We start from the raw sequence: 12,299 nt of genomic DNA, 5'->3' as shown, positions 1-12,299 counted from the left end.
AAGGAAGCTAAGGTCATGTGCGCAGTTACACTAAACCAGGGTGGTTCAATGTCCATCCGACCAAGGCCATGCAATGCTGGGTCTGAGATCTCCGTTAGAGGGCAATATAAATATAGATTGTTCAAAACACATTGATGGTTAAAATATAATAATAACAACAAAAACGTCAGCATGACATGGCAACGACATCATATTGGTCCAGACATGACACCCACGTCTATGTTATCGGCAAAAACAACAAAAAACATTCTTGTGATATTAAAGCTGGCATTGTCCAAACTGGTGGATCTTGTCTGTCGACATGTTGCACCATCCTTCTAACGCACCTCCCCCTGAACAGATACATCACTGTATTGACGCTGGTGTGGTTTGGGCTCCTACGTCCTATTGTCTGGCCAATGGAACAAAACGCTGCTACGCGGGATAATACCATTTCGACTGTATCAATTTTGTTTTTGGGCAATACTTTCTCTTACGCCAAGTGCGGGTGTGCATAATTCAGCAAAGACTTTGTCATGATCTTTCCAAATAACTATTTGACTACATATTTATCGCACATACGTTGAACACTGTTTTTTAACGCGTTTATGCCTGATAAAATAATAATGCAGTACCAACGTTACAAAATGGGACGCAGCCATTGAGGTCTGGGTCTAGAAAACACGTGATTCTTCTAGTTTGCTGACGCAATGTGAAGTAGGGGCGCGGCCAAGGAGGAGTCAACCATGAGGTTATAAAAATGCTGCAGCTGCTCGCATCCTGTCACCTTCCAAGTCCCTTCAATCGGCCTCTCCCCCACAAGATTGTCCTCTGCGGCTGTCCAAGCAGTGGGTCCGATCACGACGCCAACACTGGAGCTGTAAAATTAACAAATCGGTAAGCTCATTTTCCCTCTCTGTCTCTATTTTAAATAGTCTTTGTAGGTTAAACCACGACTAATTTTGCGGTGATTTTTAATTACATGTGCCACGAGTAGCATAAAGGGGGTGCATTGTTAATTTGTATTTAAATCTTGTCCTAATGTACGTGCGATGTAAGAAAAATGACCAGGTTATTATTTCTCGGATGTTTGGTGTTGATTACAACACGAAACCCCAAAAGACAACTTTACGTCAGCCCCTACGCAGATGCACGCGCTGCTTAGCTAGCAGCAGGCAACGCCAAAGTCAGTTTTACGGACTTATTTTTCAAACCCGCTGTCTGAGCTTAAAATGTGATGAAATACCTATGCATGTGAAGTGGCGTGCAAATTATTGGCTTGCTTTGAGTATTTCGAAGACTTGTACAATTACATATCCACGCCAGTAGTTGACTTAATTTTACGATATACTCTCGATACTTGCGATACTTTGCAGTGTTTACGGAATAATGACATGTTTGCGTTGTCCGCAGGGCTCCGGTTTAAAGCGCCGCAGAACGCTGACCCGCCCGCATCAGCTTGATTTCTTGCAACTGTCTCTGAAACTCCTTAGTTTTCGGAGAAAGTGCATTTGAATAGGCCAGACATCACTGCCGCAGCCGCCAACAAATTGACCAAATCGAAGCAAGATGGTGCAAAACAAGATCACCGAAGTCACTGGATTCCACCGCTCTTTTAAGGTTTGTTAGCGGGGGCGTGTGTTTGGATGGCGTTTTTGCACGTGTGTGCGAGAAAATTGCTAAATCAACATTTGGTCATCACACATCTATGTACACGCTAGTACATTGAGGAGCAAGTCTTGATTAAGCATGTTTAAGTCCTGCATATAACCATTGTGTACAGTGTACAGTTTTGTTTTGCGAAGAATAGACCCAATAAATGTTTTTGTTTGATAGTAGATTAGCTAAGAGCTGGTCTATTGAGAAAGTTCTCACTGTTTGCTAATTTCATTGTCTTACTTTCCAGGGCCAAAATCCTTTTGCGACAGATGACTTCACTAAAAATGGATCTCATCTCATTGATTCAACATTTGATTTTGATTCCTCCCCAAGACACGGTGGGTATTTTTTTTTCCCCTCATAATGCTTTAGGTGTGCAGTGAGCGGTTTCCTCTTCCAATTTCTCAGCTTTCTTAAAATGTTGTCCCTATTGTGACAGATTTACCCTCCAGTCAGCCCATAGACATCCCTGATGCCAAAAAAAGAAACAAGAAGAAGAAGCGTTGCAGGGCAACAGACAGTTTCTCTGGACGATTCGAGGGTACGATTATTTTCTGTCGAATTTGGCTTGATGTGAAATTGTGTCACACGAACAGCATACTTAATATTCAACCGCTTCAACCTCTCACAGATGTCTACAGACTGCAGGATGAAGTACTCGGAGAGGGGGCCTATGCCAGGGTGCAAACCTGCATAAATCTTATAACCAACAAAGAGTATGCTGTCAAGGTAAGACATCACCATTCATGTTGTCTTAAGCTTAAACATGCAACATTTTTATTATTGAAGTTTCTGTTGAAGTAGGCGTTGGTTCAGGATATTTAACTCTTTACATTGGCTGCCACATGACTCTCTTTGTGTGCTACTGCTGCTGCTCTGGAATTAGCTGCAGTCAGCAGACACTCCCCTTGCTGTTTTTACGTGCAGCCAGCCTATCACAGAGCAGGGAGGGATAATACCCTCCCATTCATTTGAGTCCGACTGCCTGGAGAGTTGATGCTCTGTGAGGGAGGGAGAGAACATTGTGTGCTGCCAAAACAAAACCATCATATCGAGAAGGAGGGGTGTAGGCAGCGCTGGTTGAACATCGTGACCCAGGATGTTTACATGGTTTTATTCCGCTTTTTGCACTGTGAAGTAATATTTTTCTCTTTTTGAGACACTCCTTGATTAATGGACTTCCCTTTCTGAAAACTGCATACCCTTGCATAAGGGAGCAAAACATTGCAAAATCTTTTTATTTTTCCTCCCTACAGTAAAATATAGTGATTTTTTTTTTTTTTTTTTAACATTAATCCCTGGCAGTAAATAAGACAATATAGTTAGTGCACATCTAACTATATTATGTTTGCACCCTCAACCTTTGTATAATTGTATGCAAGCTAAAGAGCACGTATAGTAATGTTTCCATATAGAAATGAATCAAGACAACTTGAGGCAAGTGTTTGTTAGTATGATGCCGATCTGTTGCTGTTTACGCTGTGACCCGTTGCTGGATCCCCAAGGGACATTGTCATTCTGGGGGAGGAAGTGTGTGGAGTAGGTCATTTGCTTTGTTGAAGGGGAGTTCAGACTGCTCTCGGCAGATGTCCCGTCTACCCCCCTCCCCCCCAGACAGCGGAGTTGCAAGTGTAACAAAGCTTTACCACCAAGCACAAGCAGCAGGCTGTGCATATTGAACGCCTAACACTCAGATGGTTGTTACATTGGTTCTCAAGAGTTTTTCAATAATTTACCCTCCTATGGAATATTTTTGTTTTGTTTTTTTTAAATACAGCCAGCCAAGTGCCCCCGGGCCAATGCTAAGCATTTTGCAATGAGAAAAAAAAATGACAGGCATGCACCCAATATAAAAGTTAATGAAGTAAAGGCATACAATGTTTTGCAGAGGACTCACTATACCACAATTTAGTAATGTTCCAATAAATCAGCTCTTAATTTGAAAAGAAAGCACTGTTCCTTTCGAAGCTTCCTATCATGCAGTGTTCGTTTATGGGTATTTTAATTGACTACCCTGGTGTGGTGTATGAGCTATTGTACTAGTTTGTGCTGCTGACGCAGACCCGATGAGTGCATGGGACTCTGGAGTGCTCACAGCACTCTTGTCTGTGGGTTAAGCCTAGACGAACGGCAATACCGAGCTTCAAAAGCAGCTGTAATCCAGCTACCAGGAAGAGCACCATGCACAACATCCAAGCAAACAATAACTTGCCACGACTGGAACGTTCAGGCCTTTTGCTTTGGTGTCAGCAGTCTATCGTTCTCTTGGCATAACACTCAACTGATGGTGGCGCCTCTCAGTGGTTACCCCCCCCCCCCCCCCCCCCCCCTCCCCAGCCCGCATGGCATAGCGCTGTTATATTTAGAGAGTGTTTTGTTTTTACCGTAAACAGAATGGGATTAGCCCACGGAATGTTTCAAAGGAGGAAAACTTAGGCGCACTTAAGATTTAAATAAGACTGACACATGACACTAAATATAGAGATGCTCTGCGACTTTGTTCGTTATCTTGGGTTGGCTGGCAGCATTGTAAGTAGGTTAAAGTATCTTTGCAAGTGTGTCACAGGGTGGGGTTCCTTTTGGGAAGCAGGGGAAAGGAAGGCCTGCTTTTAACTTGGCACCACATATGGAACATGTAATCTACCCTCTGTCCACAAAGTTCAGCATACCATTCAGTATATATCCTTTATTTTTAACTACGGCTACCTCGACTAACCAGTCAACCGAAATCTGCTTTTTCTTTCAGATAATTGAAAAAAGACCTGGCCACAGCCGCAGCCGTGTCTTTCGTGAGGTCGAAATGCTCTACCAGTGCCAGGGCCACAGGTAGTGATACTAATCTCAAACTGGAACCAATTGCGACTTGTGAGTCCGCCCTTGTTAATGTTGTAATGCTACACTTTTCTTAGCAACATCCTGGAATTGGTGGAGTTCTTTGAAGAGGAAGACAAATTCTACTTGGTGTTTGAAAAGCTCAGAGGAGGTCAGTGAATCGCAGCTGTTCTCGCATCAGTGTTCATTTTCAAACCCTAATGTAAATAGCTGATGTGCTCATGTTCCCTTCTCATTAGGGTCGATTTTGGCACACATTCACAAGAGGCAGCACTTCAGTGAGCAGGAAGCAAGGGTTGTCGTTCAGGACATTGCTCGGGCTCTGGACTTCCTGCATAACAAGGGTGAGCACACAGAAATCCTCACCGCTGATTGTTACAAAAAAAAAAAAAAATTGGTGACATACATGCATTTTCTTCCTATTTGATATTCCCACTTTGAATATTTGCTTACTGTTTTAGTTGTGATACAATACCCAAAAAAGTGACTGTGGCTTGTTTTTTTTTTTTTTCTAGGAATGGCACACAGAGACCTCAAACCTGAAAACATCCTCTGTGAAAGTGCAGACAAGGTGAGTTTGTGCAAAAATTTCATTTGTAGTTCAACTCATTTTAATCTAATCTTGTATTCCTTTCTAAGATTTCCCCAGTGAAGATTTGTGACTTTGACCTGGGCAGTGGTATCAAACTGAACAGCGACAGCTCACCCATCTCCACCCCTGAGCTCCTCACGCCTGTAAGTTCATTATTAACTTTTTCTCACCTTCAATAAATTATTGTGATACTGTGCTGCTTTGAGGATCAGTACAAATGGCACAAATTAATAAAATGAATGGAAAGTGGCAACTTGGGGGAGAGTCATTGGGCTCAAATATAGAGCAATAAATTATATTCTGATCAACTTTGCCCTAGCACAGAGGACAAGAACTGATACATTCAAATGTAGGGTAGGATCTGCAGAATTGCAATGAGAGCAGAAAGGAAAGAGTGTATAGAATTTATAGGTTTTTTTAAGTTAGTAGTCAAAGGGGGGCGATACAAGATAATTTGTGGTGATATTAAAGATGCAGTGTTAGCAGAATCATTAATGAGGAATGCGAAAAAAAAAGTTCCTTGTAGTTTTAAAGTGACATATAAAAATAGATAATTGCCAAAATGCCAAAAATTGGCATTGATAATCGGTCTAGCCCTAATACAGAATTGGTAGTGACCTTGCAAAGCAGACTTATGAGACAATTTATTAAGTAAAAGTTGAAAACAACAACTTTGGCCCACTTGTGAAATTGTGCTAATCTAATGTTGAGTCTTGTGTTAGGCATTGTTTTGTGTCTTTCCTCTGTGCAGTTGTCTTTTCCATGCAGATAAGCGCTGTGCTTTCAAGCTTTAAACTGCCTTTATCAAGTCTAGGCTGTTTGCCCATTGGTCACGTTGGGTGGTGTTATGCATGGCTCGCTGAGCAGTTTTTCATTGTCCCAGTCTGGCAGCATTCTGTTGGTCTTATCACAATATGCTATCAGCAGTTCCTTGCTCGATATCCCTCAGTGTAAGGTACACGTCCTACTTATCAGTTGTAAATACTCGGGGCTCGAGTTTGAGGTTATGATTGTTCAACCTGGTACCATCGTCACAACGCGACTCAAAGTGCCGAAAGGAGCGGGGTTCTTTCCATGTAATGGTTCTGGCTTTTGCTATGTGTTGACACAGACAGTCTGTGTGTTGTTGATAGATGGATGGGAGCAGGTGAAGGAGTGTGTGCTTTAGCCCTGCAGGAACGTTGTGTGTTGGAGGCTGTTTACACCGATGGTAACTTCATCTAGCGAGTGAAAAACCAATGAATGGAGACCCCTATAGAGGGCAACTTGATAATAAGAGTAACATGTCAAGTTTTAGGACGCAATGTTACAGCCTTGGAATGTAATAAGGCCAGAGGGAATGTTCCAAGGTCATGTTGTGTTTTATAAACACAAGCAGCATGCGTACAGCCCCGGTATCTCTGCTTATTTAATGTCCCATGGCCGCAACCCTACATTTTTCTGATCTTTGTACAAAAGAGATCAACGAGGTTTGTTCTCGAAGGTTTTTGTCCCCTCCTCCCATACCTAGCAACTGAGATTTGATTGGCTTAGATGAGTGTGAGGGGGAGGGTCAGCCTGCTCATGCGCCCTGGCTTTTTTTTTTCTACTTCTTCTTTGCCTTGGTCTCAGGAACAAAGTTATCTGATTTTCATCTCTGCACCCACTTACGCTGTATCTGCACAGTTGCTTTTGCACAACATTTAAAGATTTTTGCATTTGTTGCATTTATTTGTGCAGCTATTTACCATAGCCTTTTTTTCTTACTCATGTGTCATTTAGTTTGATTTAGAGTGGTGAGAGCTGTAGGATAACACCTTCTAGGAAAAGGCTAAATATTGTATACAAAGAAAGCTCCACCAGTGTCTCTCAGTCCAGCATAAAGCAAGCAAGGTTGCTCAAAAATTAAAGCTTGCATCTGCAGTATTTGGAAGAGGGGGAAAAAAGAAGGCGTATCGTAGAAGCAGCCTGATTGAGCCGGTTGAAGCAGATATTGCCGATGTCTTTCTAAAGCCTCACCAGGTAATCTTGTTTACCAACCAGCGATGTGTGGCGTCATTATGGGCTGACTAGTCACATGCTCTCGGGAAAGCACCAGCTTGCATTATGAACTAAGCACAAAGCAAAGTTTGAGTTGGGCAATGGTTATACTGTGTGTGTGCGGGTTCAGCGGTGGCCTTGATAGATTTCACTGGCCCCCTCTCCTTTCTCATGTTAGCAGCAGCTGCTTGTGGACCAAGCAAGCTCTAACCATTTTTTTTGTTTTATCCAGTTTTCCGAAGCATTTTTCCTTGCTATTGTATTGCATTTCGGACCTGCAGTTTTATTTTATTACATTTTGCCTGCGGAGGCAGGCTTTCCAGACCATGTTGATGGTAGGAATGTGGGGGTTGGGAGTTTCTCCTGCGACAGAAGCAGCTTTGTCTGAGCTCAGATTCCTGTTCAGCATATTTCACGACTAGAATAAATGAGGAGGAGGAGGAGGAGCTACCAGAATGTTGTGTAATAGTCTTGCTTAATGTAAACATGTCCTTTTCAGATGAAAGGACAGTTGAGTTATTTTTGGTTTAAGGCAAAGGCTGACTGTTTCAGTGAATTGTGATCAGTTTGTGAGGTTTATTATATAAAGATCTTGCTGCATTACTGGATTTTTCTATTGGAGTGGGTTTAGACCTTGTTCCAATTATGTCCTCTTTGCCATCTATCTACCCCCTAACAAGTTTAAACTATTTTAAATAAAAACACTTAACACAGAGCGCGGTGCCAATAAACTTTAGAATTATATTCATAGTTGTATTTCGACATATGTTATTCATCAATCTGTTTTATTTGTGGCTCATGTGCCAAATAACTGTCACTAAGAACGGTGGGCAACCATTTAAATTTGAACAATATAGTCATACGTTTTGCAAAGAAGTCACTAACACTATTTAGCAATGTTGCTTTGTATTCCAATTTATTTGCTCTTAATTTGAAAAGAAAAAATATCTGTACATGTCACTGTATTAAAAAGCAATAAATTAAGTTTGCTGATACCTACAGACGACGTCAAAAATCCCACATACCCCCTTGAAGTGCCTTGATGTACCCCCATTTGAGAAGCCCTGATCTATTGTGTGTCATTTGGGCACAGTAGAATTTTTTGAATGAAGATACTTGTGATCTAGTGACCTGCTCCTCTTTTCTCCAGTACGGTACCATTTGGCCTTTGCTTTAAAATTATATAACTCTTAAGGGCTCAGCCCAGTCTGTGGTTCTGCAGGACAACCAATCCTCTTTGTTGGGCTCAGTGTTTGGCCTAATTCCTGTCTTGGATACATAACAAGGCAACGTCAGAGCTGAGCCTTCCTGTCTCCCTTTGCCCTCAGTTCTCTGTGTACTGTGCGCAGCTGGATGGTCCAAGTTATGACTCAATGTTCCTGCAAACCTGCCCCTTTTGATGCTGCACAGTGATGTTGCACAACATGTTTTTACTTGCCACACGGAAGAAAAATTGCAGTGCCTTCCTTAAAACTGGCCTATCCTTTTTAGAATAAGCATGTGACTCTAAGATCGCCCCAGTTTAGGCCTCTAGCTTCCACATGAGGTGTCAGCTGAACTGAGGAATGTAAGGAGCAGCAGCTAAAGAAAACACTTCACTCTTCATGTGTGCTGCTCTTTGCCAAGCCTGATGATAATTGATGTTTTGTTCTGTTTTTTTTTTTTCCCCTCCTTTCCCATATCAGTGTGGCTCTGCTGAGTACATGGCACCTGAGGTGGTCGAGGCCTTCAGTGAGGAAGCCACTATTTATGACAAGCGTTGTGACCTTTGGAGCCTGGGAGTCATCTTGTACATCATGCTGAGTGGTTACCCACCCTTTGTGGGCCACTGCGGGGGTGACTGTGGCTGGGAATTGGGGGAACCTTGCCACAGGTGCCAGGTGAGAATGCGGAACATTCACTCTGGCTTTTTAAAAATGTTTTATTGAGTTTTGGTCTTGTTTTTAACTTGCTGCTTTCCTCTGGTAGGACACCTTGTTTGAAAGTATTCAGGAAGGAAAGTATGAATTCCCTGACAAAGACTGGGCTCATATCTCCTCAAGTGCCAAAGATCTTATATCCAGATTACTGGTGCGGGATGCCAAAAATCGCCTTAGTGCTAGCCAGGTGCTGCAGCACCCCTGGGTGCAGGGGGTGAGTGTCCAGCCATCAAGCTTCCTCTGTCATTCTGTTTTAATTCTAGGGTATATTTGTTTTTTTAATTGAATTGTTTTCTTTCCTTTATAGGCTGCATCTGACACTTTACCAACCCCGGTTTTTCATCAGAGGTAAGACAGTGGCTGTGCATTTTTCCAATTCGAAACATGGCATCTTTTATGGCCCGGGCAGCTCAAGTTTTTTTTTTTTTTTTGTCCTGTTTTTCAGGAGCGGCAATGCGAGGGATCTGACATTCTTTGCGGACAAGGCCATGGCTGTGAACAGGCAGTTGGCAGAACAGGATGGCATGGAGGAACAAAATCAACTGGAAAGCCCCTTTGTGGTCACTGCTGCTGGGGGCTCTTCCATGCGCCTCTCTCCTCCTTCCAACTCGAAGCTGGCCAAGCGAAGGCAGCGCAACAGCCAGCCCAAGGGCGGCCCGGTTTCTGCTGCCGAGCTCCGTCAGCTCTTGGCCCCGCTCGTTATTGTGGGGGACTGTGCCTGAATTTTGTCAACGTTGACCTCAGATTTTCTGCGAAGACCCAAGACCTGCTCCTCTCCTTGCCTGTCTTCGACTCTAGCTGGCCTTGGTCCCTCGCCATTCAGGCTCTTTCTGCCTAGCTGCAAGGGGAGACCGCAGCTTTTCTTCGAAATGCCTTTTGACCTGCAGCACTTCTGAAGCACATCAGCCCAGGGCCTGCAAATACACATGTATGTCCAGGTTTTTTTCCAGGTTAAGAGAGAAGTATTTAAGTTGCGTTTTTTTTCCTCCCCCTCCTTTTTCTCAAAACACTTAAGTTCTAAACTAAGACTCAGACACCAAAGGACAATCTCTCGTGCTGCTCCCGCATTACAACTGGATCCACTGTGAATTAAGTTCTCTAGAATGTTCTCTTTGCCTGTGTGTACATGCATGAATTGTCAGTCTGCACATACATACAAGCTTATGCAATATGCCAAGATGAAGGTGTACAATAGGGGGTTGGAAAAGCTGTAAGCCAATGCTGTCTGTGCCTGGTGCAGTTGTTGTGTGGCTGGGGATTCTCCAAAGCTATTTATTTTCTTTTTGCTCTTCACTCAAAGCAAAGTAAGAGTTTTGGAATCCGTTTTGGCTTAGTGGCTACACAAATATTCAGGAGTAGAAAATGTCTGTACACTGCCAGCCAAGATGTAAATAGTGCTGAGATTTCTACAGTTTGGCTCTGTTGCCATACTGTTCCGTATCACAGGTCTAAAGTATTACTCTTTAGTCATCCCCGAAAATGACTGAAGCCTTGAACAATGTCTGGTATGTTGCTCAGAATAATAGTCATGGAAGAATCAGGATTTTTTTTTTTTTTAAATAATGAATTTATAGTGTCCCACTACCACACCCAGCGCTTATGGTTTTTCATTTTTGTATTTTTTTATTTTGTATTTTTTTTTTTAGATGCAGATATCATTGTATGCATCCGCCCTAACCTTTATATTTTGGACACTTAGGGTTAGAATTCCCTCTTGCGGGGTTGGAAAAGCACATTTTGGCTAATGTGACCTTGTGGTCATTTAATTGAATACACTTATTTGGACCAGCATTTTTAATGCGTTGTCTTATTTCTGAGACGTCCATTACCAAATAAAATATGCCTTTATTTTTTTCCTATGAAAAAAAAAAAAAAAACGGAAAAACATTCCACAAAAAAACAACACAAAAAAAATGTCTTCCACAAACGTGTAGCTGTATAAGGTTTACCTTATTTTTTTCTGTTTAAAAACTCCATGTGAATGTGCCACTCACCCCCCCCCCCCCCCACCCCAACTCTTTTGTATTTTTTTTTTCTACATGGTTGGAGGTGCTGATGAGTTCAGGTGATGCACCGGCTGGTTCCTGTCAGTTTATTTAATGTATGTTCTTAAGTTGTGAATATGAGTTGGCAGAAGTTTTAGTTGAGCTGGAGCGTTCTTGCCCAGAGGTTTCTTTTATTTGTTCCTATGTTGATGAGTTGGCAATTATTATTTTCTTCTTGAATGAAGTAAGTTCATTCTGAGACTGTGATAGGATGGGCAGCGACAAGATCTGTTTCATTAAAAGAGGGTTGAAGTCATGACCTGGCACATTGAAACATTTGCTGTAACCTAGCAGACAGGTGCTGATGAGCGACTCCCAGCACTGCATTAATGGTACTCTGGTAATGGTTGCCATTTTGTGTGTGTAAAACATCCACTGCTGACAACAGGACACTGTAATACTTTATGAAACCACCTACAGATGCATCATCATGGGATTTTATGTCTTATAGTAAGACTCAAATTTGTATATGCAGCTGTTCCTTTTCTATTTGGGAAACTTCTTTTTGAAATCTATTAAGCTGATGATTAGGGCAATCTTTGGACATTTTTAAGACCATAATACAGTTCAGTATTTCTTTTCTCATCTTCTTTTAACATATGTTTTGGATCTGGTTTGCTAGGACAAATCACATGCACACAAATAGGGCCATACTCCGAATCCTGACTGGTGTAGTAAGAGTTCTCGGTCATGATCATTTCCACTTTTTGTGAAATGGCAGTTGTTTTTGGACTGTCCTATGGGGAGAAAATTCTACTCTCCCTTTTTCTTTTTCTTTTTTTTTTTTTTTTTTTTGATGTAAGAAAGTGTTCAATTCATTCATGCGGACAGTGTCAACCCTCCCCTTAATTTGTTCTCCAAAGGCAAAGAATTTACAATCCAGCAATACTTTTCAAAGCCTTTCTAATTGAGCTCAAGTGTGAGCTAAACAATTCTGCCTGTGGTGGGAGAACAGTCCTTGAGCTCAATTTAGCACCATCCCGATGCTTGGGGGGGCGTTTGGAATAAATACACCCTTAAAATACAAAACTATTTTGATTTAAGATAAGCACTTTACTGTACCATGTGAATGATTGCAGTTCACTCTAGGCAACACTTAAAAAAGTTGTTCCAGAATTTTGTATTGTTTTTTTATATTGAAAAAAGGCAATAAAATGCTTCTGAAAACTCACGTGTCGCGTGAGGTCATTAATCATTGTCCTCATTGATTTCCTGTAAAGTTTAAATAGTTGGCTGGAAATCTGACACCTGGCA

The 12,299-nt window shown here is 42.0% G+C and overlaps 1 protein-coding gene across 1 annotated transcript; it reads left to right on the top strand.

Annotated features, from left to right (window-relative positions):
* Positions 1-754: 754 nt before the first annotated feature.
* On the top strand, positions 755-12,216 carry mknk2b (MAPK interacting serine/threonine kinase 2b). Its single transcript, XM_088425381.1, has 14 exons — positions 755-876; positions 1,393-1,599; positions 1,886-1,976; positions 2,078-2,179; positions 2,270-2,367; positions 4,385-4,464; positions 4,548-4,621; positions 4,710-4,814; positions 4,986-5,041; positions 5,110-5,205; positions 8,767-8,961; positions 9,050-9,214; positions 9,308-9,348; positions 9,446-12,216. The coding sequence occupies exons 2-14, from the start codon at positions 1,549-1,551 to the stop codon at positions 9,720-9,722; spliced, it is 1,431 nt and encodes a 476-aa protein (XP_088281507.1). The 5' UTR covers positions 755-876; positions 1,393-1,548; the 3' UTR covers positions 9,723-12,216.
* The last annotated feature ends 83 nt before the right edge of the window (positions 12,217-12,299 follow it).

Source organism: Hippichthys cyanospilos, chromosome 10 (assembly GCF_059441005.1).
Source record: "Hippichthys cyanospilos isolate Australia breed blue-spotted pipefish chromosome 10, RoL_Hcya_1.0, whole genome shotgun sequence".
Classification (NCBI taxonomy): domain Eukaryota; kingdom Metazoa; phylum Chordata; class Actinopteri; order Syngnathiformes; family Syngnathidae; genus Hippichthys; species Hippichthys cyanospilos.
Note: the sequence above shows the minus strand (reverse complement) of the source record. Positions and strands in the feature narration are given on the sequence as shown.